This window comes from Pseudopodoces humilis, chromosome 6, assembly GCF_049639895.1.
Source record: "Pseudopodoces humilis isolate 2021_Gansu_Grassland_sample_001 chromosome 6, ASM4963989v1, whole genome shotgun sequence".
Lineage (NCBI taxonomy): Eukaryota > Metazoa > Chordata > Aves > Passeriformes > Paridae > Pseudopodoces > Pseudopodoces humilis.
This window is the reverse complement of record NC_142205.1, coordinates 48318943-48346455: the sequence shown is the minus strand read 5'-3', so window position 1 is coordinate 48346455 and position 27513 is coordinate 48318943. Positions and strand designations below refer to the sequence as shown.

The window sequence follows — 27513 nt, the reverse complement described above, 5'->3', positions numbered from 1 at the left end:
TATACTAGAATACATGAATTGACAGCAGCCCATTTTCACCTCACAGTCATTCGGGCTGCTTATCTTTACCTTCTGTACCTTCCCTTTACATCATTTATTTACCCAGTTTTGTTCCTATTTTCCCATGCTTTCTCTGCATTGGTCCTGCACTGTTGCCAAAATACAAGACCTCAGCCTAATACTTTAAAGTATTTTAGACACAATTCCACCTACCTTTTAAAATATGCAATTGCCTATCATGATCTGAATCCAGCTGTTCTTCAATTTATACTTATTTTATATTTATATTAAAGGTACTGGGGTAAAATACCATCCATTTAACCACACCAAGAACCAAAGAATGCAGATAAATCCAATCATGTTTGTTTTCACATTTGAAGGAATTAGTATAGTCTGTGTTTTAGTAAAACAACCTTTATACCTTAAGATCCTTTACTGATCATGCATTATCTCATTCCATTGTTCTAGTGCTAATTTGTTTAATTTAAATAAAGAGGGTTTTGTCTCAGCCTCATTTGCATGCATGAAACTACAAATGAATCAGGGAAAAACAACTAGTATTTCTTGGACAGCTATAAACAGAGCAAGACATCCTCAGCTGAATCCCAACTATGCTTTAAGTTTTACTAGGGATATGCAGACTGAAGACTTCTGAATCACCAGCCACATTGCTGGACCTAAAATATCTGCTTCAGATGATAATGCCTGTTAAAACACTATTTTTTAAAGCAGTAGGAGTTTGAAATAAAATTACTAGAGAGAAAAAAATTGAAGGGAGGCTGCAAAAAATAATACAATAGAGTTAGACCATTTCTGGCTGTGTTTAAATCCTTGTGTTACCTGCTAATTAATGCAAACTCCTTTCTACATAAGCAACTATTCAGTCTAACAGGACCCATACTGTACATCTGCACACCCATCTACTAACTGGTTGTCTTTTTAATCATTGTAGTTCCATACCTCCAAAGCAAGCAAAGCTTGCTGCTGTGGTCTGCTTAAAGCCAGACTTGTCAGAAAAATTTAGCATCTGTAATCTTAATATAAAAACTACAGCACAGTGCAACTGAGAAGAATGTTTTTACTCAAGCATGCAAAAATGTGTGTATACTCATTTTATTACAAAAACAGATGCTGTGTGCATCAGAAGACAGAAAGACCAGAAAAATCCCTAGACAATACTAGAGATCAAGTTTTTCCTGCATCCCAAAAATACTTTTTTGTGCTTAAAACCACTCAAGGTTTTTCAAGTGAAACTTGAACAAACTGACTGCAATTATGTTGGTAAAGTCAAACCCCAATTAAACACAGCAATCAATCTTAAAAAAATATTGAAGAACACTGTAGTTTCTTTCCCTGTTACGTCTTGACATTTTGTTCTCTATACTCACAAATAGAAGTCATTAAAATAGATAGATTTTGTTTAATCCAAGTTTTCTAGTATGGAGCTGACCCCTCTGAAGCTATTATCACAGCATTTATCATGACGACAAAAAAAAAAAATTACCACAGCAGGACAGGACAACTCACATTTCCAAAACCTTGATTTTTCTACATCAAGTCCAAATGGAAATTTTTCCATCCTCCCTATGTTCTACAGGTACCAAGATCCTCTATGTAGTTTTTAGAGTACCTGGGGTTTTGGTAGGTACTCATTGTAAAAAAAAAAAAAAATAAAAATTGTTGGGTTTGGTTTTTTTTTTTTGGACAAGTCTTTGAATTCTTCACCTTGTCCATATTAGCTCTTGTCTACCAGCTCCTCCCCTTGCTTCCCTGCTTGAACAGGAAGCCCAAATGTGACTCCTGCAGGAAGCCTGCACCAGACAGGACTGAGTCTGCTTCAGGGACAAAACACCTGCCATTTCCCACTTCAGATCTTTAGCATGCATCTAGAATATCTACAATCCATCCTCAGTCTTTTGTCAAAATATACACCCGCTAATTACAAAAAATTATTACAGTGGAAACATGACAGATGCAAAAAAGAAACAGGTACTGGTCCAAACAAGATTTCCACCCTCCACATAATATTTTACTGTTTCCTTCTTTCCTGACCCTTCATAATGCACACTGCTTGTGTTCTCTAACACCTGCTGCCTTCCACCTCGCAGAACATCTTCCTAGTTGATCATGCAAGTGATTTCAGTGGCTGTGACTCCGAGGACAAAGTAATAAACACGAAAACAACACAAGTACAAGAAACAATTGAGAGCAGCACATTTGTAAGCTTAAAAATACAGACTTTTACCTCAGTTGTAATGCTACTGGTAGTTGTATTCCAATTTCCCAGCAAAATGATGTAAGTTGGTTAGCAAAGCAGAAATGAACTGCAACTTCATCAATAATTTTCAGAAAGTCATCACTGCAGCATATACTGCTAAAGAGAGCCCGGGTTTCTAAATTCCACACCAACTAAACTTGAGTATTTCAAGTTCACTCTCATACTTTAGAACCAGAACAAACCATGTCCAAACTACATGTTCAAATTTTTATAAAAATTAAGGTTTAACATTTATTTTACATCTAGCTTTCCACATCCATGTGGGGACAAGGAATCAGAATGTACATAACTATAAGCAGTGCAAAAGTGGTGCCAGTGAGAAGTCACAGATGCACAATAAAGTGATAGTACAAGACTAGAGAAAATGAAGCTATGGATGTTAAGAATGGAGACCAAAAAAATTAAACAAGGAAAAATATGAAGGAAGAGGGGAGGAAAGAGATGTTTAATAATGCCCTTGTTGCTGAAAGATAAACTAATGGCACAAGACAATGTTTCTTTTAGAACAAAAATCCAATAGCAATGAGTCTTTATTCACGTTTAGTCACCTGACATGAAGAAAGTGTCTGTTGCATTAAAATAGTCATCAATGTAAATGGCAGCATGGCTGAACAAATCCTTTTCAATGGTAACGAACATCCCACATAGTAAAGTCACTTCAACACAGCCTCATGACAATTCCCACATCAAAACAGTACTTTATTTTATAATTTTTTTGCCTCATCATTACCCCACATTAAGATCTTTCAGTTGTCAAGTGTACAAGGTGAAGAAAAAGGTTCTCAGTCAGCAAACACAGGTGCATCAGGAAGTATCTCCACAATACACCACTTCAGATCTGCTGGGTCCCAAGTCCATCCTTGAACGCTGGGCTCCCAGCACCGAGTGCAGCCCCCTACTACGGCTACACAACTATGTTAGCTTATTAATTCTGCATCCACCAGGCCGAGCAATGTGCCAACCTGCAACAGACTGAGCATTAGAACTGAAAATGGCAGAAGAGTCACTCTATTGAACTTTACATCATTATTTGATGTTAAACAATGAGGCAAATGCCAACAGTATATACAAAATCCAGCTTTGCTCTTACAAAAGATTTTGTTTCCCATATTGATTAATCCAGGCAGCTAACTCATTGGTTTATGCAACTTTATTGAAGAAAATAAATCAATTACTAGTAGAGCTATTAGTTGATCACTCATCCATTGACAACTTGCATCATTTATTCAGTGCTATATTAAACAGTGTTTTGGAAGACAGATTAACTAATAGCTCCAAGCCTCCTAACAAAATTTAAATGAATTACAAAAATGTTCTTAAACCCTATTTTGGAATACAAGGGATGTTTGACTTCCAATTTCCATTCTCTGTAAAACAAGAACTGGTCATTCCTTTATTGACATGCATAAGATACATCACATTTTCTGTTCTGCTGATGCTATAGATTCAGTACCAATTCTCCAGACACATCAGTTATGAGCAGAAGTATATAATAAAACCTCAGTTCTCTAACACTGGAATATTTGGAACAAGATGGATGTTGCTACAGCAATGTTACTTCTTTGATGGGAGAAAACTGAACCCATCTCCCCTCCCCCCCTTCAGGTGGTATCTTCAGTATCTGTTAGAGCAGTGAGGAATGTTTTAATCTCATAACCAAGTTAGAATGAAGACATTGGCCACATAATACACATGCTCCATTAAAAAAAAAATCTGAATCTTGGGCAATTGTTCTTGTGTAACTACTTTACAGATTCTAAAAGCAGTTATTGTCCAAAGCTGGAAGAACTAAAGTCTTCTCAGATGAGCATGTGCATGAATGGAAGGAGGTAAACAAAAAAATAAAAAAGATGAGGTCTGATAGGGGAGCAGCCGGATAAGAAAATCAAAAAAGGAACAGTAATTTAAAGTTTATTCCAGCTATAATGCAGGTTATTCTGACTTTAAGGTAGCATCACATGGCGTACTTCTGAGTCCATTCCCGAGATATTCTGTTGTACCTGAAGACAAAACCAGGAATTAAATTAACATCAGCATGAAAATGATGATTTCCTAAACATTTATGATTAAATATGACTTTATTCTCTTTACATTTGAGAAGTCTCTCTCTGTACCAAGACATACTTAAATTCAAAAAACTGAATAATCCCCTCCCTACACCAATTAGGATAGATATCCTCTAGTTTTCAGGAAAAGCTTTAAATTCAAGACAAGCAAATTTGCTGACATCTGTTATGAAAAAAAATGAAAGAGAAGCAATAGAGACTATCTGAGATGGAATAAACAAGGCAAGTATTTTATCTGAATACTGTTCCTAGATTACGGTATATCCCACGCCGTAAGTAAAGATTACTTGCTTAATAATATCACTGGATACAAACTGTCAAATTTCCAATTGTAAAGAAAAACAACATTAAACATTTCATTGCACTGAATATTCTTTTCACACGAATACATGGCTCAAAATTTTATAAGAATATTAAAAGACTATTTATTCCACACTACTTCCACAGGAACTGAGCTGACAATTAGTTAACACTTAACTCCATGCTTGTCAGTAAGAAGTTAATAATTAACTATTCAAGCAGAAAAATCCTCATACATTTCCTAGTTTATATGTGGAAGACAAGACACTGCTGATTAAAAATAACTGAAATTTCTATTGTCTGAATTCACTCATGTCTATATATAAGGTCTCACTACAGGGCATCACTTTAAACCAAATTCTGACAAAATCTGGGTAAATACTTACCAGAACAAGTTGACAACCTGGCTAAGAACTCAGCAATTACTTCATACTAACTTTTTTTTTTGGTCATGCAAGAGTAGTATCTGTGAGAAATAGTGACTAGCCAATACATTACACACTAACCACAGATCAAGCTGTTAAATTTCCATGTTCAGTAACTGGTGCATCCATTATCTGTTAGTTAATCCAGTGCCCTAGAGCATGCAGCACCCAAGTGCTGACAAATTTCCATTTTGTTAAATGCACCACAGTTTGCAAATATTCTTACCCTACAGCATAGCGTATTTCTCTGTCCACTCTCTTGCTAACCTATTGTACCTAATTGGACAAATGTATTTAGCATTAATATATATAAAACCCCCAAAATCTTCTTCATATAAATCTGTGCAAAATGTTAAAGATATCTAAGGAAAATAAAGTTATTGCAACACAGATGAGAAAAAAGTTCTGATGCCCATTTTCAAGGGAAGAACCAAAATTTAAGGCCAAATGAAGGCATCAAAACAACAAAGAACTGTCTTTGACTTGCTAGGAAGATCTATCAACTCAGACAGATTTATGCACAGTAAGCAAAAAAAAAAAAAAGGCAATATATATACTGTAAAATACTTCCACACATGTGAGAAAAATATAAGTCTCTTCCACCCACAACTTCAAAGATGCTAAGCTCCTTTGTTTTTAAATTATTCACTACTCACTTCTCTGACACACAAGTTTTCTCCATCTCAGATCCTCACAAAAGGCTCACTGAACACAACTGCTGTCTCACAACGCATTCTTACAGTCTGTTAAAATACCAGTCTTGTGCAATTCTGTACTTACTTGTCTCTGTCTGTTTTATAGATACGTGCAATCTCTGGCACTAGTGGGTCATCTGGATTTGGATCACATAACAGTGAACAAATGGATAAGAGAACTGTAAAAAAACAAAACATTCTCAATAGCAAAAGAGGAATGGCAATCACAGAAACAATGGAGCATGGATCTTTACATTAGCACAATGTCATCACAGGACAGAACCTAAGAAGTATTTTCCTGATGAACAGCCAATATAAATTTATAAGTCACTCTTAAGTAAAAAGCTCAGACTAACTTAAAGGTTTGTAAGAACTATTTGCTTCCTATTTCCCAACACTTACAGCTGTCAGTACACACATGAGAACAACACTGTTGTCCCCTGCACTATGATGTAACATAGCAGCCAACAAAAGCACATTATGTACTCTGATGAACAGCACATCCATGATGATTATCAGCAAAACTAGAAAATCCTCAAATTTAAGTTTTTAGTTTTTAAATCCAACTGAATTCTTTATTTGTTGTACATAAGGCAAGGATATCCTGGTCTGCACCGATAAAATTACACACATAAAAAACTCAGTAACACTGTAGGCAACTATGAGAACTTCATCTTCTAACTCACAGAAGCTTTAGAAGAAAATAGTGAAGCATTAAAATGTAGGGAATCCACATTCAAATGACAAACTGACTGCACAGACAGGAGTTACAAGTTCTGTAGACAAAAGGGCACTTTGAGGGATCTTTTGAAGCCACAGTGACCAGTGGCTTTGAGGCAAAACTATTTGATCATCACAAAAATATTTGAGAATTATCTGTTATTTACTGTAGTAAAATGAGGAAAGCCACAAACCTTCTCTTGCAACACAACATCAATTTATCATGAAGTAGGATCAGTAAATTTAGTTCATGATGTAATGCAATGCCAGGGCACCATGGTAGAAAGCAGTATGTATCAATAACAGATTTATTCATCTATCACAGATATGCCAATAGAACTATGAATTTAACTCTAGGCAGGATGAAAAAAAATATGCAAATCAGTATTAAAAACTAACTTTCAATTAATCTTTCATTTAATATGCACATGTATCTACATGGGCAGCTCCAAACAAGCAGTTTCTTAGCCTTAGCTCAAACACCGTAACACAGGCCTATTTCAATCCAAATACCAGCAAATTCCTCTGGGCCCAAGCTGGTAAATTCTGCTAAGAATACTGAAGCAAGAAAGTGACCAGACAAAGCGTTAAACAGCCACAGAGAAGAAAGTGTTAGAAAAAAAATATCCATTAAAAAAGCAGTATCATTAAACTGGCAAAACATATGCTTGAATGGGGAAGGGAAGTTAAGAGAAATCAAAGAGATGGGCAAGCACTTAACACAATCAAAGCTAAAAAGCACAGTATTCAACACAAGATGGAAATATTTCCCTTTCATGAAAGTTACCTTTAGAAATAGTTAAAGCAGGAGACCACTGTGATCTTAGAATATCAAGACAAATGCTGCCATTACTGTTAATATTTGGATGATAGATTCTTGTTGTAAATGCAACCTGCAACAAAAAAAAAAAGAAACAAAGAGTGCATTTGGGTCTATGACAATAGCTGCACCCGTTCTTCTCAGCCAAGCCACCAGTCAATTCAATTTACTCTGAAAGAAAAGGATTAAGCACTTAAGCTGCATCAAATTCAGGGAAATGCACCCAAGCCACAAGCTCTGAGTCCCCAACATGCGTTATTTAAAACAGAGAGGGCAAATATGAGTGTTTTAATCCCAGCTGCCTTTGATGAAAACACTCAACAGCACTGCCTAAACCACAGCAACGCTGCTGTCACAGAGCTAAGGAACTTCCAACAACTGCAGTCACTCCAAGGGTACGCCTTCATATTAACTGAAAATTGGAAGACTAAGCTAGTGGCTGATAAAGCTACCAAGAAAGACCATATTTTGCAATTACTGCCAAATTCCTATCAAATAACCCCTTCACTTGATTTTAGGCACTCAGCAAGTAAATCCCTACCCAGTGTCACATTCCTACAGACCAATCCAAACACCTACACTAATACTTGACAGTCCCATGGCAAGAATTCTATTATAGTAACACAAAGCTAACTAAAAGTTTTCCTGTCAATTAAGAGAACCAGAAATGAGGCCAAATATTCCAAGACATGCAGAATCCACACACATGGATTTGCTCGTAAAGAATATGCTAACACACTCATTCCTGTGTTAGTCAGAATGGGACCCAGACATCCAACAGATCATAAGAACGCCTGAAAAGAAAGGAGAACTTGACAATAGTACAGCACAGATGCTGACAATTTCTGTCCTATACTCAGTTCTTTAAGAAACTCTAATTTCACAAATGAGACAACAATACTTACCTTAGGTGGTTTGAATGGGTAGTCTGTGGGAAAGTGAATTGTCAAGAAGAATACACCACCCTGATACGGACTGTCGTTCTGTCAAAGCAAACAAATAATTCTCCTATTATCATCTTTAGCATTAAATATCACTGAAGATCTTGTTTTTAAATAAATGGAGAGGAAATTTATTTGAACCAAAATGTTTAATCCACCAATACCAGTGAGACATAATTAAAATTTAATTCTTACTTCCTAAAGTATGTAATACAGAACACATAATCATCACTTTCTATGTGGACCTCTCCAAGCTAATGCATCATAAAACCTAGCAGCTCTGACAATCCACTCAGGACTACAGGGCAAAAGTATTCAAATGTTTCTAAGATAGCTCCAAGAAGTAACGTTAACAGAGTGAGGGTCCCATCAGATTCAAAAACCTCCAGTTCAGTGTTTGGAGTTTATTTGTTATGACCACCCAAGTTTAGAGTGGTCACAGATTCCCATTCCCTCCTAAATTCTTTCCTTAGCATCAGCCCTGAAAAAAAACCTGTGAGTACACAGGTAGATCCTTGTTCCCTGGAAAAACCCCAAAAGGCCACAATAAAAAAACTCAACCACCCATCCCACCAGCACAACCAAACAGACGGAAGTATGATCATAATTTAAGTGATTTTATCCTGTCTTTATGCATTAGAAATTCACAGTAATCTAGTATGAGAGAGTATTTTACATTTCTCTACTCCAAGGAAAGAATTACTGGGATAATTCACTCAGGTGTCAACTATAAGCAGTAAAGCAACATGTGGAAGTAAAAAAGATGATAGTAAGGAGAAGAAAAACCTGGAGTGACTAAATAGGGATTTTATTAAGTTAGTAATTACAAGAAGGAAGAAGCAAAAGGTTTTTAATTCAAAATTACAATTAAATATCTGAAATAGAGCTAATAATTTCCATGTTTAACTTCAAGAATACTTTGCTGTTAATTCTGGACTGTGGGCTAGGGAAAATGAATTTGAAGCATATACAGTACACTTCTGCATTATTTGTAAATTGAATTCTCATCTTAATTGCAAAAATATTTCACTGATGTAAGGAAGTAACTATGTATTACTTAAATTCCAGAAAGTAAAAAACTGCAAGACAAGACAGGGAACTCAAATCCTCAACATACAGATTATACCTTATCCTCTCTGATTAAACCTAGTGATCATGATATAATCTCTTTTATTTGGCCAACAGATACCATATGAGGCCTTGAGAAGCCAAAAAATACCAGACCTTTCACTGGACATATTCTGGGGATACATTTTATCAATTACAGAAACTCCTCCTTAAAATGTGTTAAAACAAAGCACACTCTCATACACCTATCCAGGAAAATCACAATATCCTACTGCAGAGGTGGAAGACCAAATGATTGGTTCTACAATCCCTGTCTGTTATTGAAGGTAGCACTAGAACTACTAACACCACAGTCACTTCTGTCAGGATACTGCCCAATCTGGAAATAGGAATGCAGACCTTCTGACACCACGAAAACCACATTGGGAAGAAAGGAACTGTACATTATTAAACCACAAGGGAAAACTAAAAATAATAATCCCAATTTAAATTCAACCAATGCTTAATACCTCATGACTGTGCAGACACCAGCCAGGTAGAATCATCATACCCAGTGTAGTGCACAACACTCTTTGCCATTTAAGCATTAATATAGCTACTGAACAACTCTATATTTTTCAGGTACCTAGTCACAATCAATGATGACCAGGTACTTTGGGATGAAGAGACGTTTTTCAGTCCACTGAACCTCTAACAGACACCTCCTAATAACACACTTGTAGCTATATATAAAGCCAGGGTCATTCAGCACCACTGACATTTAATTCCTACTTTGTAGTCTCACCAAAGACTTGACTTCCCAAGTTACAGAAAGGTTTGTCTTTTAAACACAGACAACCGAAAAACTCCAGGTATTAATTTTTTCCAGGCTGTTTTCAACAAAAGCAAACATCTGGCTTCCTTAATGAGGAAAAAGTCCCATTAAAGTTTTAGATACTTACTGAACACTTAACACTGACTTTTCTGCACTCATAACTGAAACCTCACATTTCAGTGATTACTGCCCATTCTATTCCTTCAATTATTCAAGATCTCAGCATTACAACACCAGACCAAATAAGGATTCCCTTCTAAGATCCACACAAAACCATCCCAACTAATTCCTGATAGTAGTACCAGGACCTAGTACAAAGTTCATGCTAGATTAAGACTTTAGAAAAAGTTAAATGCAAACAAAGTTTCTAAGTATTAAGTAACAATACCTAACATTGCTCTAGATATTATTTCAGCTGAAATACATGTCCTCATAAAATACTGCAACAACAAAGTAACTGGTGGGTTTCTTCCCCTCCTGCATTTTCCTTTATTGTAATGAAGGCTTCTAGAACTTGAGCTGGATAAGGAGAGCTAACCAATGTAAACCAAAAACCCCACAGTTTTCTCCTCAGTAGGAACTACTCATTTAATATTACATCACAAGAATTAGAATACTTACAGGTCCCATAATTGTGGCTTGCCAATGAAACACTACAAAAGAAAAACTCCGCATTATTATCTAGGTATGATATGCTTTGAGTCAGCAGAAAAAAACATAAAACTTAAAGTTACTTACTGTCATCTCCAACGGGACCTGCTGAACACTGTGCTGGAGGATCACGGGCTAAGTCACTAAGTTCCTTTAAGAAAACAAAAAGAAACAAAAATAGTAATTTTCACTTCATCTAGCAAAAACCTTTAATAGTTTTTCCATATACAAACACAGAAGAATGTGCCATTAACAACCCTAAGAACCACTTTATCAGTATCAAAAATGTCAATAATAATAGACAAAGGAGCACCAAAACTAGCCATGAAGGTAAACTGCTACAGTGACTATGCCTTTCCAGGTACATGTATATCACTGCTGTGAAAACACTCTTGCTGAAGAAAGAAGCAGGATGCAAAGCCTTACGCTGGCAAAGTCTGATCACTTTTTGATCAAGATTTACAAGGACTCGGTCTTAGCTAGAGAAGCCTAAAGTGGAAAGAGTGAAAACTGTTGATGAGTCTTCATGAAACAGAAATCACTCTGTATGTAACATCTGCCATAAGAACTAAGAACAGCCAGAAAAAAAGCCACAGAAACTTGGTTTCCCTTTACCCACTACCTGCATCAGGGACGTACCTTGCAAAGATAAAAGAAGACAAGAAAATTCAAAAGGCTGGCAAGTGCTGTAATCAGGCAAAATATCTGTATTTTTTATTTTAAACTTTACATTTAATACAATTAGACCTTTAAAATAAAAAATTACTGAACTGCAGAAACAGTTCTCTCCCTTCACCATTACAGAGGAATGGAAAAAAACATTTCAGATGGAGGATTCCTTGTGTAGTAACAATACAACTGAGAGGAAACAAAGAAGCTCTCCATTAAATTCTTTTAATGCTCCACAAGTCATTTGTTCAGACAGCGTCTTAAAATTAAACTTACACTTTCAGCTAAAGCATGTAACAACCACCTACTTTCTCCCCTGCTCTCCCTTTCACTTTATAGAGGGCTTCAAGAGCTTCTACAGATAAATCTGCACTTGTCAAGGTATCTAGAAGTCTTGAGAAAAGGCAAAATATTCAGCCCCTATTTCATTCATTAACAGATCCACTCAAGTTTTATTTTTTTTTCCTGGAAGTCTATACAAGCCATTCAACCAAGAACTTTGTCAGACATTTAAGAAAGCCAGGCATACCTATTATACTGGGAACATAAGCATATTTGCACCAGACAGCTAAGTCTTGCCTGGGTAGATCCTAATTGTACATCCTTTAAGTTACACAGATTCTGCACTTCATAAAAGTTTACTAAGTATAAGCCAACAAAATGAGGAAAAAAACCCAACTTATGTTTCTTGTAATATAAACCTTGCTCTTTGGTAAGATGATAGCTCCTGCAAACACAGAAAGAATAATACCACTTCAACATGTGTAAGTCCATACACTAAAAAAAAAAAACAATCACAAAAGAACATACAACAATCAAACATCACCCACTAAACAGCAAAACCACATCATCCAAAGCCCACAACAATCCCCTGCACTGCCAACACCAAGAAAATTTAGTCCCAGGTTTCCCCTCCCTACATGTGTTAATTCTTACGAGTTTTCCAATTAACAGTATTTCCATTTTGCACTGGCATCAGACTGTTTTACAAAACGAAACCGTAACAATTTTGATAAGCAATGGCACAATGAAGTTAATAGTACAAATCATTTCACTGCTGCTTTTTGTAGAAGTGTGGGCAACAGCTCCTTCCAGATCATCACAATGAATGCATTTAAAATTTTGCTACACTCTCCAGATATTAGATATTATGAGGGGCCCGATAACATTTAATATCCCTTCTTAGGTCCATATGCTGTTCATTATCTCCCAGGAGAATTTGTTAACTTAGGTTTATGTTATTCATGTAAAGGCAAATGATAAATGCAGAAGACACTTCTGATAGTTTTTTGTTTTGTTTTTTTTAATTTTCAGGGTATTTTTTTCTATTTAACAAATACAGCAGGTTTTGTTAGTCAGGCTTGTTTCTCATCAAAATGTATTTTCCAGTTCTAAGAATGATCCATCACTCCAAAATCTGAGAGGAAAAAATGTATCATGTCCCTTGAAGTAAGCTGTAGTAGTAAAATAAGCAGCAAGAAACAAATGTTATTACTTTAATGCAGTTGTACAGTTATTACTGATTTAACAGTGGAAGTACATCAAGATCCTCAAGGTTTTTTTTAAACTATCACAGGGACTAAGAACTATGAAAAGGGTCTTCATGCAATTTATGAAAATTATCAAGCTGAGTAGCATGAAGACAAGGATGAGAAAAGATCAGCATAAAGCAGACTGTCAGATATATGTGTATTAGACTAGAGAGGTCTTCAAAAGCTACTACTATCTTCAGAGAAGTAAGAATTCAGTACTCAAGATAAAAATAGGTATTTTACCACAGCAGGAAAATTAGTAATTCAACATCAATAATTCAACCAGGGAAAGTTATTTGCAGATGTAATTCATATATTGAATTTAGTAAGTTCCAGTGAAACATTTGTGCAAAAAAAAACTTTGGTAATACTAAAAATAATTTAAAAGCTAAAACAAATGAATTTCAATATTCCAGACTCAGATAATTTCAAAATTTATGTCTATACTCCTTTTCACTACTTGAACTGCTCAAGGTAACAAAGTGGCAGTGACCTTCACTAAGGAAAGGACTAAAGTTTTGTCTGGTCCAAAACACTTCAGGTAGGAAAAAACACCCTAATTGCGCTAATCAAAGCAGTTCAATATACAAATAATTATGGGTACAAATGATATACCAGTTGGCATTTCACCCACAGAGCAAGTAATTCACCCATAAATTTGGGGAAAATAGCTGAGGTGGCACATGCTCTTGTATTTGCTTCTCCAGGGTACTATGGTCAGAAAAGTCTACAGACTTTTATTCAGCTAAAGTAAAGCTGTTTGCTTCAGCAGAGTGTGAAGGGCTGTAGAAGAACTTGGGCAAACATGAAGCAAAACCTGGTTCACAGTAACACCAGACCAACTTCATCAATCTACACAAAAAGGGTAGGCTTTTTGGAAAAAGGGAGTGGAAAGTTGTGAGTAACTTTAAAAAGTACCTCCTTTTGAAAGCTACAACTCCACTGAAAACAACAGGCAAACTGGAATAACTGGAAACTGAACAAGCAGAGGCACGTGGGCTGTGAGATCTGGAGGGCAGTTCAAGCATTTTGCTCAAGGAAAGGAAGGAGCTTTTTTTTTTTGAAAGCTTCCAACTCAGCAACATAAATACAAACCTACTTTCTCAGCTTAGCAATCAAGACTAACAATTCTATAATAAATAAATATTTAATCTAATATTTTTATATATAAGAGCTTTCAGCTTCTCATATTCCTTCTACCATACCTATTTCTCCAACTTGCTTCTTTTTGTTAACATGGTTTCGGTAGTGCCTTCCCTTTCTCTGGGGTTAAGCTACATCCTGAATTTTTGTAAAAATCCCCTAAGTAGAACCCACATTTTCCTGGAATAAGTTGTTAGTTTTTCAATTTAGAGGTGGCTTAAGAGAAAAACCAAAAGAAAACTTCTGGTTTCTTTCAAGCAGCAAATGTGAAATACTTTACATAGAAACAATAAACCAAATTTGGTGAGGAGTGACACGCTATGCACCTATCGGAAAGGATTAGTCTTGAATTATAACCATGACCAACAGTCTCTGTCACTGCCAGAGGTTTCCGGTGCAGCTCCAGCATGTCACCATTTCTGTGTCCCAGTTTCCAAATATAAAGTGTGATAGTTCTACCTCTCCACAAGGATGATTAGTCACTCACCATTTTACAGACTAGAACATTGTTAAAAGAGTAAGCACCAATGCTACTGTTAGAGAACAACAGCAATGTAACACAGACAAGGAGCAATACATGTACAATTCTGCAACAGAGTTTTGGAAAACTGAGATCAATAGAAATAGAGCAGCAGTACCTATCTGCAACAGACAGATCTGCTCTAACACAAATTCAGCATCACTGTCCTTTGCCAGTTTCACATTAGGTTTCTATCAAGATTCAGTTTCACTGGTAAACAGCCCTATTTTTTATCTCCTCCCTTCTCTTTCAATACACATTTATCAGAAAGCTGATAACGAAACAAAAAAATACAAACCAGTACTTTCAAGAAAAAGAATACTTGTAAAAAAGCTCATTAACCTGCTTGTTTTGCAGCAATATAATCACAACTAACATAGAAAAGATAGCTTAAGCTTCAAGTAAGGATTCAAAACTTTGACATGTGAGTGTGAATGCAGGACTATGATCCTATAATAAAACCAGAAGTATCTTTCTTTTCTTGACAGCTAAGTTGCTAAAAAATCTCTCAAACAACTCCCCTCTACCAGCTATTTAAAAGATTACAGAAGCCCTTTAAAGAATGAAGAAACTTTTAAGACTGACAAAGGATATCTCATCCAAATATGCATGAACAATAAACCAGAAGTTTTCAGGTTCTGGAAAATTCTGTAAGAAATGACAGCCTGGTGCCTACCAAGCTGCCTTCTCACAAGGTACCAAATAATGCAGCATCTGCACCAGTTTCTTTCCATTTGTCAGATTCCATACTCTCTTGTGGCACTACTACATTTTTTTAGTTTACAACAGAAATAGCCAGGCCTTACTTTTAATGACAGCAACAGCTGACTTAAACACAGTCATAGAAGATCACTACAACCAGAATGACTGAAGATTGTCCTCCACAGTTACATTTAGTATCGGTTAATAACACAAGTATTTGTTAAAATTACACATTGCAGCTTTCTGGTTTGTACTCAAGAAAGCATAAAGGGGTTAATTTGCTTTACATTTCCAGAAAATAACTTGGAGGACATGAAAGGTGATGCGCAGTTAAATCAGAAATTAAAAAAAAATAACAAAGCACAAAGCACAACGCAAAAACCTCCCAAACAATAACCCACAATGCACACACACAAAAAAACCCACCCCTCAACCCAAAAAAAACCCAATCAAACCAAAAAGGACAAAGAGAAAAAACACCACTTAGGCCAATCAAAAAATGAACATTTATTAACTTGACTGCTTGTCTAATGATGTGTCAAACAGGGTATTTCAAACTCTAGGCAACCAAAAATTCATCACTGCATTAGTCTTACTCATTAGCTCACAGCTGAATACAGCTTTAAAAAAGAAGGAAGGATTGGAAGCAGCTATAAAGGGAGGGGAAGAACATTTAAGCCTGTTTGAAGATTAAGAAGTGTCAAGCAGCAAAGAACTACTGCTTCATCCCACACACCTGCATTTGAAACATTCGTTTCAGCATGGAAATTAATTACACCTGGAAGCAGAAAATAACAGTCTGCAAGGCCACTGAATGTGGATTTCTAAGCTGAGTAAGAAAGCAATGGCACAATAGACATTACAAAACAAATGTAACCAGCAGAAAATTATCAGTTTCAAACAAGCTGGCCTTTTTGCAAATAATAAATAGATAAAAGCAATGTGTAATGGCAGTGCAAGATACAGAAAGATGTAGGTTCCTCTTGATTAAAGGACATTAGAGCAACTATGAAGATATGCAAATATGAAAAGCAGTCAGAGAAAACAGCAAGGACAAAGAGCACAGAAAGGTCTTCAAGAAACCCAAAACACAACTAGGAATGTAACAGTTGTGATTCTCTCTGTTTTGATTATTCTGCTTGTTTTTCATGGTTCTCCCTTCAGTCCTTCATACTGGATTTTTCAGCCTACACCCCACATATTGTTTGCACAGTGCCTAGCGTAATACCATCGTGGTATAATAAAAGACAAACATTGAAATATTCATGTTTTAAGCCTCTCACTCAAGGAAGGAAATGCCAGACTGCTGTGCCACTGTAATTAAATCACTCAGTGTACTTGGCCTGTGATACAAACTACTCAGGTGACTACCTACTATCTCTTCAAAGAACCTACCTTTTAGTACACAAGCCCTTTGTGAATGAGAGTATTGTTTACAGCTGTTCTCATCTGTTCTGAAATCTGGAAGGTGTACAATGCAGGTAATGGTTTTTGGGAAATTTCAGAGTTACTGCAACTAAAATGGCTCTCTATTTATTCCAGTGTTTTGCAGAGTAGTTGGACCGATCCAACTGGAAAGGGAATGCAGTTACAGACTTTGCTTTCCTGGTCACTCCCTAAAGGCTTTCAGAACAAACTTTAAAAAAAGGTGGCAACTACACACCTGTAGCTCTGCTTTGAACTCAAAAGTACAGTTTGTTTCTCCTAAAGTAACCAAAACCACAGAAGCTTCTAATTCAAGATGAAGAAAATCTGACCGCTTAACGCAAATTTTGAGGTATTGTAACAATTACCATACCCTGAAAACAGCAGAACTTACTAAAACACCCCTATGCTCAGTGTTGAATGAGGACTGTATACACTGGCTGAAGTACACTGAAGGGACAAGTGTGAAGTGAAGCACTGGTTAACTCAGTGGTTAATTCAGCGATAGCTGGGTATTTTAATTCTGACATTTCCAAGCTTTCGAATATCTGACATTGAAACTTAGCATGCCTTTTCCTTTGGGAGTTTTTTCCTGCAAGAATCACAATGATCTTTGGTTCTGTAACCCAGGACTACAATGCAGCCCTAAAAGAAGAGGGTAACTAGTATAAATAGGCCAAATGAGAAACACCAAGATGTACCTTGCTAAATGAAACAGAATGACTGGTAAACAAAGGGACATATGAAATTCAGTATAGACAAATGTAAATTGATGCAGTTAGAAAGAAGTAAGGCATTCTGTCCTGATGGCCACCTCTCAGAAATGAGGTTTGGGCATTGTGCTAGACATTTTCAAACAAATGCTGGCTTAATATTCCTTAGAGGCTGGAGGTCAGCAGCATTGTGCAAGAGCCTTCCAACATGCTGCCCCTCAGCTTGTTGAGGGCACAGTAACTTAGAGCAGAACCTCAGCCACCAACATTCGACACATAATCAGAAGCAGCACCTGTACACCCTGAGCTCCATGTGACAGAAGACTCCCAGAGTTTGCCAAGACGATACAAACAACAACTTTGGAGACTGGCAGTTTGCAGGAGAAGTTTTTGTAGAAATGACGAGTGGCCTCAATGGGACACAACATCAGTCAGTCTGCACTTTCTGAAAAGCTACAAGAATTCTCCTTATTCTCAAAAAAATGAGGACAGTGTAAAAAAAAGTTATCAAATCAATATTTTAACAAGTAATACCATGTCTGTAATCAGCATGGTGAATTCACTGCTTAGCAGTAGCTTGATATATTATTCTGTTATTTATTAATTAGCCTCAAAAACTCTGAAAATCAGCTCTCCTTTTAAAAAAACTGTCTTGACTTTCACCAGTCCATATTTTGTATGCATACAAAGATGCATGTGAAAGTTATTACAGTATACCATAGGGGTGCATTCTATGGACACAGCTATATGGGATTGACTACACTGCCTTAGCTACAGCGTACAATTACCCTATCATATTATGCTATTTCCGTAACTTCCCTCCATAATCATTCTAAGGGCCAGCCTATAGGATTAGGTACACTTACACACAAAATCAACTCACACCAAGACAACAGCATAAAAAAACTAAACCAACCACCACCAAAACAAACTACAAAACTATCTTGAGTACAACTGCTCTTACAGTTGAGTTCCACCTCTGCTATCTAAAGAATAGTAATGTACACAGAAGGATCTTAAAAAATAAATGAGGGAAGTTTTTTTTAAAAAAAGTTTCAGAGCATCTTTATGAGAAGACTGCACCCTGAAGAAGGGGAGTGGAAGGGGGGTGCATCTTTCTTGCTCATGTGGCAAATAGAAGTTCAGGAGATCCTCCTATATTATTCAAGGCAAGAAAAAATTAAAACTAAGGCTAAAAGGAAAAACAAACCTTGCATTTATCTGATTTAAGAGAATTTCTTGGCATTACTACTCAAATAGGCCAACAAAGGTTGAGAAATACTGCTTTGAGTACTGCCTTGTTTATATTTACTAGAAACTTAGAAGAGCTCACAGAGGTGACGAACACCTGGCCAACCTAACTCTGTGTTACAGAGAAAGCTCACTATAAAGTTAATATTTAACACCATCTTCTTGCCTTCCCATCAGAAAGACCTGAAGCATTTCAGCATTTGCACTCACTTCAGCTTGCAACTCCAATGTCCAGATGCTTGTGGAAAGGTTTAAATGTTGGTCACCTTTTTTTACCGGGCCATAACATTTGTAAAACAGTCCACAATCCTCTCATCTTGCTTTCTTAAGACCATAATAAAAATCCATCACCATTACAGTGGAAAAAACTGCAGGAGATCTTAAAGACGTCATGTCTAGTGTATCACACATCTCAAAGGGATGATGGTCAGAACAAAGGCTTCTTTTACACAAAAATTTCATACTCTTGTTTACTGTTGGTAAAAATCCCCCTATCTGTTTCACTTTCATTCCCGAATCCTGCAATGCTCTATTTTCCAGTATTAAACCTTGTCTACATCCAAGTGTTTTACAAAGAGTTGCCAAACACCTAAACACAAAATTCAACTTGTGAATATAATTTTAACTATTTTTTTTTGCAAAGCTTTCCCAGCTTTGGTTAAAGCCAAAAAAAAAATTACCAAATTTAACCAGATCAGTGCCCTATAGAAGACCAGTGAAAACAACCTGGCTTCGTTGGTTTTGTTTTGTTTTTTTTTAATCTCCTGCATTTTTCATTTAGAGTTTGAGGCATTAAAATTTATATTCCAAAGTTTACAAAGTTGTCAAGCATGTGCAACTCAACACAATTTAAGACTCTCTTCTGATAAAACCAACTTGACAAAAAGCAACCACATTTAAAAATGCACTACTGACTCCAGTTGTATATATTCACACACACATTCACACTGCTGCTTTCATTTCTTATTTTTTTTTCTACATATTCTACTGTCAGGTTACTTCATCGAATCAATCACAGGAAAGAAAGTCTGTAACTCAGCCCTTCCAATGTCAGCTATAGCATCTTAGCCTAAAGCCATCAACAGAGGTCAGCTTATTCTGAGAGATCAGACCTAATGCTGAAGTGCAGACCACAAGTTCCCATCTGCCAGCTCTGATGCACAGGGGAGGGACTTAGACATAAGCACAGGGCAGACAGTTAAAGTGGCAAACCCTTCATATTTGCAACGGAAAGATTTATCAAGGATGACGTATCAATGCCCTAATCTGAACAACACAAAAGCTCAGCCTTTTCCCACTCCTCCTTACCAGCTGCCATTTGACATCTCAGAGAAAGTTAAGAACCTCCATCCTTCTCTCTCCTCCAACAGTTCAACCCAAGGGATGCAGAGAACACATCATCCATGGGTAGGGGATAATACCAGGCTGGAACTGGGCTCCACAAGGAATAGAGATGCCTTCGGCAAGAGGCAGTTCACTGTTCAGTACCCAACAGCTGCTGCTTACAGCTGTTTACATCCTTCTCCACTCCCTTACCCATTAACTGTGAGCTCAGAGAAAAGCCCCAGAACTGGTTACAGACTGGGCAGGAAGTTGAAGGAGCTCGTTCTGTGAAGGCCTTCTGTAGAAGAATGTTACACTAGGACTAACAGCAAAAGCACAGACTTACTTTCAAAACCACATCGCTAAAAGCTGGAATGATTATAAAGATCATAAGAGCTGGCCAACCTTTTTATTCTGTATACATAATCCCACCTAAATCCTTGATATACTGGAGGACTCTCTTTAAAGAATGCAAAAAGTACCCATCTAATGGAATATTGATCTCTGAAGTTCTGTAAATCACTTAAGTGAGATAACAATTCCCATTCTCTTCCCACTCCAATGTACACATTCAAAGTTCTATGCTGACTAGGAAGTTGTTTCACAAGCACTGTGTTCAATTAACGAGAGAAATCGTTGAAGTTCTCAGTCCAAACTTTCTAGTGAAGGAAACATCAGTATTCCTCTCTCATAAAAAAATGACCAGTTCTTAAAACACATCCAATACTTTATTAATAAATGCTGGTCTTCAATACAGAGAACCGAACCAAACCTACCCAACTAAGAAATATTATTTTCATTTTAATGAAAATAATTTCATTATAGAAATGTCACTTCTATTTGGATAAGCTGAATCTTAAATAGAATTTAAGTGACGACAGCTTTCATCTAAGGCTAAATATTTTTATTCTGACTTTTAAAACACATTTAAGTTCTTCAATGCCTCCCAAACTCCATTACTGCAGTACCACGATTTAAAAACCAACCACCACCTTCTGGCTCAATGTGACCCTTCCTACCACCAAGTGCAATTGCTGAGCTGAACTACCTACCCAAGGCAGGGCTTAGTCTAGCCCTGGATATTCACAATAGTTAAGGTGAAATAACAGTAAAAAAGGTAATTCAGTACATCAAGCATTTACAAAGGTTTAAAGCATTTCAACTCCGCTTATATCAACTGAATTTCGTTAGCTAGCTAATCTTAACTTTCTAAGCCCCTAAACACACAAATCCAGACTTATTTCTAGACACTCATTCAAAGCATGAGTTCAGTCACATAACTTAAAGTTATTCAACTATTTTGAAAAAGCCCAGCAAACATAATCCAAGACTGCCCGCAAAAGTGTTGTGGGTTTCATCCAGAGAAGAAAACTTAATTCCAACCAGCTTTATTACAGATTGTTTTTTTAATTCAAACGAAGTTCAAAAGAAAAAAGTAGCAGTTTAAAAATAAAGTAATAACCAGGCTTTGTAACTCTTCCACTTTGGTTAAATTAATGCATATTTCCATGCAGTCCTCACTAATGTATGTTACACCTCATCTTTGAAAAATACTATATTTTCAGGGTTTCTCACTATGAGCATGTGGAGAAGGGGGGTTAAAGCTGCAGTTAATTATGCATGTAGGAACAGTGCTGGAGGCTACAGCCTGAGGAAAAGTTATTCAGCCTCCACTCCACCAGTGTCAATGGAAGCCTTCTATCTATACTTAAATAGCAATAAATGGTTTTGCCACCTTCAGCCTTCAGTTTCCAGGATGCAAACTCCACTTAAGATTTTCTAATAAATTATTCCAATATAATGATGCTGGCTTGTGCTATGCTTAATCAAACAGCCATAAAACACAGCAGGCACAACCTTTCCTAAGGATTATATAGATGAGACATTTCATGCATACATCTCCTGTATTAATTCTATTTTTAGCCTATCAAGATCACTTACACCACTTGTATTACCTGACTTTAATGGCTGCGTATAGCAGTGATAAAACAGATGTGTACCATGACATAACATTTCCAAGTTTTCCAAATTTTATGCATTCCTGATTCCCTACTCCTACATAAATGCTTCCCTGCTACAGGATCATCATCACTTGAAGCGGAAGCTCCAGCATGCTGCAGCAATTACAGGATGTGCTTTTAGCAGGCACCATTGACACTTCAGACCAAGACAATGTGCTTACAGCGTGCATCAAGTATTTAGATACATGCTCATAAATCAACTTGAATTTCTTGGTAATTCTGGGGAGGAAAAAAAAAATTGGGGAAAAATTTCATCCTCAGGGAAGAAAATATTCAATTTTAAGATGCATGTTCACATTATGCCATGGGAAAAGAACTTGCTTGTTATCATAAAACAACTGCAAAGAAAGCCGTATCAAGGACAGAGTTTTGCCAACTGAACACAAGCTGCCCCCAGAGCAGATGGCACCGATGACATGACAAACTCCAGCATAACAATAATCTTTCTGGATTGGATGTGTACCTGACAACTACTTCAGTTTGGGGAGAGCTTTATAGAGGGTGTTCCAGAAGTACACAACACAACACATAAATACTCATTTACTTTCATTTTCAAAACAGAAGTAGAATTTGCCAATTATGTCTTAATAGTGGTTGTATTCTGAATGTGTAACAGACTTCAGATTAAAGGGACACACACACACACACACATACACACTTACAGAGTCTCAAAGTCTAGTTTACTCAATATAATGAAGAATGTTATTTTGCTTGATACATCAAGTCCACAAAGACGGAGTCAGCCAAACAGACTGAAAATATCTTCACTGGTACATCCAGGATGTCATCTGCTGCAGGAGACAGTGAATTCTAGTCCTGACAAGTAATAACACAAACTAAATCAGCTATGTGTGATTACAGTGTTCTGAGGTCCTGGTTTCTCCTTAGCCTGTTCTTATCTACTGCCAAAGACATACTGCAAGGAAGCAGAGAGTTCCAAGGTCTGATCTGTGATCTTACAATTGGAAGACAGGAATCCCAGCTCACCAGTGACAATGCTGTTCTCTCTGGGCTTTACTGGTTGACAGGATTAAAATTACATTCACAACCACTCTGTTACAGAACTGGCCCTGCTATTTTTTTATGTCAGCATCAGCCTCTGTAAACATTTGTACTGGAAACCAGTAGAGGAAAGAAAGCAACATGCAAAGTATGGTTTTTTTCATTCCACAAATAAAGTTCACCTTCCAGGCTTGCAAATACAAAAATTGAAACTACAAACTCCATGTGAATTTATAAGTATATCTTGTAGTGTGGTGTGATTGAACTGATTAGAAAAATCCAAACAAACATGCACACACCAAAAAAAAAAAAGGCAAAAAGAGAAACCCTAACTCAACTATCTTCCAAATCCTAAACTCTTGCACTGGGTATAGGAAAAACCTTGCTACTACACAATGCAATAGAATGTAAGGACCAATACAAGAGACTGTACACAACAGGCCAAAACGCTGAAGTCAGAGATGACTTACTGGTTTGAGAGTCACGCTGAAACGTTTTCAGGTTCTGACCACCAGATTACTACGTAAGTGGGGGTTTGTCTTGGTTTACATTTGACAGTAAATTCTTACCTGCAGCACCTGAACGTGTTTCACAAGCATGAGTTGATGACAAAGCATACCAGGGAGTATCCTAGCTGTGTTTCAACTCAAGTGATATCATCCACTAATACAGGGACATTTTGATGGCAGATTCAAAAGGAATTGTTTTGAAATTTTTGCCAGAGCATAGCCATAATTCAAAGGCAATCCATTCAGCTAGCTACCCGGAATGGATTTAAAAGTTTCGAGGGTAACAGTACTATCCATTCACTAAAAACATTAAAAAAAACGCTCGTTTTGTCTAAAATACAACCACAAGCACTGCGTGAAATTAAAGCGAGACGAACAGGCGGCACAAAGTTTACACAGTGTCTACAAAAGGTGTTTTGTGCACCGAAATTCACCGATTTCAGGACGTTCTGCCATCTTGGCAGGCTATGAGATGACCAACTCACTCCTCTGAGCTCTTGAAGCACGTAAATGCTCCACGTAGCTCGCGTAAGGAGCACGGACCAACAGCGACTTCCCGGTAACGCCGCTGCGCTCTCATCGCGTTTTGCCATTACATCCCAGCAATTCTCAAACCTGCCAAGAAAACCTAAGCCTACCAAGGGGCAACTTCACTCCGGGAGCCTTCTCACCCTGGGAAAGATTTGATAAAAAGCAACCACCACCACAAAAAAAAAAAGAAAAAAAGAAAAAAAAAAGAAATAAAAAAGAAGAAAAGGGGGGAAAAAAAGAAAAAAAACCAAAACCAAACCAACAAACTTTCATCACCTCGGCATTTTTTCCGAGTTAGCCGCCGCGAAGTTGCTCCACCCGGTTCCGATTGTGCAACGGGGGGGGAGGCGGCGGCGCGCAGCGCGCTCCCGCCGGGCGCGAGGGGAAGCGATTCCCGGACGGGCGATGGATTCCCGGGGGTCCGGAGGGCCTCGGGGCGGCGGAGAGGGGCAACTGCGGGGCGAGCGTAGCACCGCGGTGGCTGCTCCGTGTGTCCGTGCCGCGTTATTGCGGAACGCGAGGGATCCCGGAAAGCGCCCGGGCCAGGCGGACCCGCCGCCATCTTACAATGCGGGAGAGAAGTTGCACAGCGGAGGGGAAAACCCGGCCGAAGGGCCCAGCTGCTGCCCCGGGCAGCGCCGCCATCGCACCGAAACCCCCAGGCACACACGGGCCGGCGCCATCCGGGCCGGCTTCGGCGGAAGGGCAGCGGCAGCGACCCCGGGCTGCGCTGACATCCGAGCGGCCCCGGGAGCTGCCTCTGTCCGACCCCCCCGGCCCCCGCCCTCAGGAATGGGCCAGGGCCGAGCTTCGAGCTCAGGCCCAAAGAGAGTGGCCTCGCCGCCCCAGCCGGACCGCGGCCCCGCCGGAAAAAGCCGCCGCTTCCCGGCCTCTCCAGCCTCCGCCTCTCTCCCCCCTGCCCGTCTTCTCCAGGGGCGGGGGGGAGGGGTGGGGGGGAGGAAAGCCGATGGGGGAAGGGTAAGAAAAAATACCCAAAAAATAACAATAAAAAGAAGGGCGAAGCGGTGAAGGGGGAGGGGGGGACGGCGGAGGAGGAGGAGTCGCGGCGCTCACTCACCTTGTTGATGCGTTTCAGCGCCATTGTGTGTGTGCGAATGCCGGGCCCGTCTACGCGCCGCGGTGACTCCGCGCTCCGCTCGGGGGGCCGGGAGGGAGGAGGAGGAGGAGGAGGAGGAGGAGGAGGAGGAGGAGGAGGAGGAGGAGGAGAACGGGGAGGAAGGCGGAGAGGGGGGAGGGGGCAGCTGCTCTTCTCCTTCCTCCGGAAACAGCCGGGGGGGCGCCCGACCGGCCGGCCGGCCGAAGTCCTGCCTGCCTGCGGGCAGCGGGGCCGTGAGGCTGCCGGGGGAGCGCTCCGCCCGCCGCCGCCCGTCACGGCCAGGAGAGGGTGCGAGGTGCGGGGAAAGCCAAGAGGCGCCGCCCGCCCAGGGGAGAGCGAGTGAAGAAGGGCGAGAGAGCCCCGCGCTGCCGCCGCTGGCCAGGCCCGGACGCCGCGGGAGGGAGGGAGGCGGGGCCGGGCCCGGCACGCCGCCGCCAACGGCTCCCGGGGGCGGGGTCGATGGGCGAGAGGCGGGGCCAAGGGCGAACGGGCGGGGCAGGGGAAGGAAGGTTCTGGGGCTGTCGGCGGGCGCCGCCGCCTTGGTACCGCTGTGCGGCTCTTCCTGCCCGCGGCTCCTGGGGGTCGCGGCGGGCTCCGGAGCTGGGCGGCCCCCGGGGTTCGGCGGCGGGCGCGCAGCGCTGACGGAGGGTCCCGCCCCGCCCGCCTCCCCGCGAAATGGCGGCAGCGGCCGGATGTAGGTCCGCCCGCTGACGCGGCGGCGCGGTGTTCCTCCGCGCGTCAGCTGGCTGTCAGCGCCGCGGAGGGGTCACCGCCCGCCTGGGAACGGAGCAAGGCAGGAGCCCCAAAGCCGTGGGGTTTGCACCGTTCGCCGCGGTGCGAGTGACGAAGCTAAACCTCTGCTCTTGCCCAGGAAGAGCGCAGGCCTGGTCTAAGAGTAACGGGCCTGGACGCTTCTTTTAGTGGCATATCGACACGCACCAGGGTATCAAACCAAGTGGCTCAGTCTAGGGGAAAAAGCATCACGAAAGGGAAGATACGGTGACGTGGACTGTCAGTACAAGGGTCAGACGCATCAAAAGTGGAATCATACAATAATCAAAAGTGGAAGTGACCTTTAAAATCATAAAAGTCCAAGGATAACGTGGCGTTACCACTGTAACCCCTAAATCACCCAGCGCCAGTCACAGACACGTCTTAAGCATCTCCAGGAATGGTGACTCTACCACCTTCCTGGGCAACCTGTTCCAATGCCTGACCACCTGAACATTGATTATTCTAATGCCTAATTTGAAGCTACCCTGTCTCACCTTAAGGGCATTTCCTCTAGTTCCCTCACAGCAGACGATCTAGAAGAGACTGATCCCCAGCTCACGACAACCCTTTCGGTAGTTCTAGAGTGATGAGGATTATTTTGCTTACAGTGATACCATCTGTGACACTTCCAGCTCCTTGGGGGCTTTTTATTTTGAGCAACGTGGGCCAACAGATCACTCTCATTCAGGTGTTTTTTTCTCACAGTAATAAATCGTGCAGGTTTATATATAGTTCTCTACATGGGGAAGGACTCCTATACCATTTCTGTGAAACATGAAGAGAAAGATTGCCTGACTGCCCCTCTGCTGTAATGATGGGATGTATTAGAGTGACAAATAAGGCATTTGCTGGCCAGTGGGGATGTCCACATAATTACACTGGACTCAGTTTGTGTTTGTTACAATGCTGTAGTGTTATCTTGCTGTCTAAGATACTAATTATTACTGGTCTGGAGAAGGCAAAATATTCAGAAAAGTTTACTTTGTAACATTTTCAGAATGAAGCTTGACAATAGGCATCAGAGGATTAGGAGAGCAGTGGGGTTTTTTTATTACTTTTAAAGTTTTTTTTATTACTTTTAAAAACAGCACTGTAGTAAGACTGCCATAGTTTTTTAACACTGTTATTACAGGCTAAAGAGAAAAAATGCCATGTACTTGTAAAGTCCAGTTATCTTGGTATGATCTCCTAAACCAATCCTAGCAACTTCCTTATGTAGTCTTCATTTTCTGCTTATTCTTTTAATTGTACTGAACAGCATGTTCAGGAAGCGTAATTCCAAACTATTTGATTTTCATTCTTATCATCTTAGTCAAGAATATTGCTGAAGAACACCTTGCTGTTCCTGCTTTGGATTACGGATGCTATTAAGCTGCTCCAAATCACCAGCGTGTCTATCTTTGTACCACAGACATCCTCCTCAGCCTTGTAAATTGCTCACAAACTTTCTGAGCTTCATTATTGTCATTTTAGGAGATTTAGTTACTTGGCAGTATTCCAGTT

At 39.4% G+C, this 27513-nt stretch overlaps 1 protein-coding gene across 2 annotated transcripts; it reads right to left on the bottom strand.

Moving 5' to 3' along the window:
- Nucleotides 1–2790: 2790 nt before the first annotated feature.
- Nucleotides 2791–25635, bottom strand: UBE2D3 (ubiquitin conjugating enzyme E2 D3). Of its 2 annotated transcripts, XM_014261868.2 has the most exons (8): nt 25198–25635; nt 10866–10929; nt 10749–10780; nt 8210–8287; nt 7272–7377; nt 5850–5943; nt 5296–5345; nt 2791–4278 (listed from the first exon to the last, which is right to left on the bottom strand). In XM_014261868.2, exons 1-7 carry the CDS (start codon nt 25219–25221, stop codon nt 5297–5299), a joined length of 447 nt encoding a protein of 148 aa, XP_014117343.1. In that variant the 5' UTR covers nt 25222–25635; the 3' UTR covers nt 2791–4278; nt 5296. The 2 variants fall into 2 exon arrangements, with proteins under 2 accessions (XP_014117343.1, XP_005517546.1); XM_005517489.3 differs by lacking the exon at nt 5296–5345 and having other exon boundaries at nt 25198–25634.
- Between the last annotated feature and the right edge of the window lie 1878 nt (nt 25636–27513).

Bases quoted from the DNA above. Each gene is read 5' to 3' on its own strand.
- UBE2D3 (XM_014261868.2), bottom strand. From the start codon at position 25,221: ATGGCGCTGAAACGCATCAACAAG. The intron at 10,930-25,197 runs GTGAGTGAGCGC...GTTTTCTTAAAG, and splicing joins CGCTGAAACGCATCAACAAG to GAACTTAGTGACTTAGCCCG. The intron at 5,944-7,271 runs GTAACTTTCATG...GTTTTTTTACAG, and splicing joins TGCTTTAACTATTTCTAAAG to TTCTCTTATCCATTTGTTCA.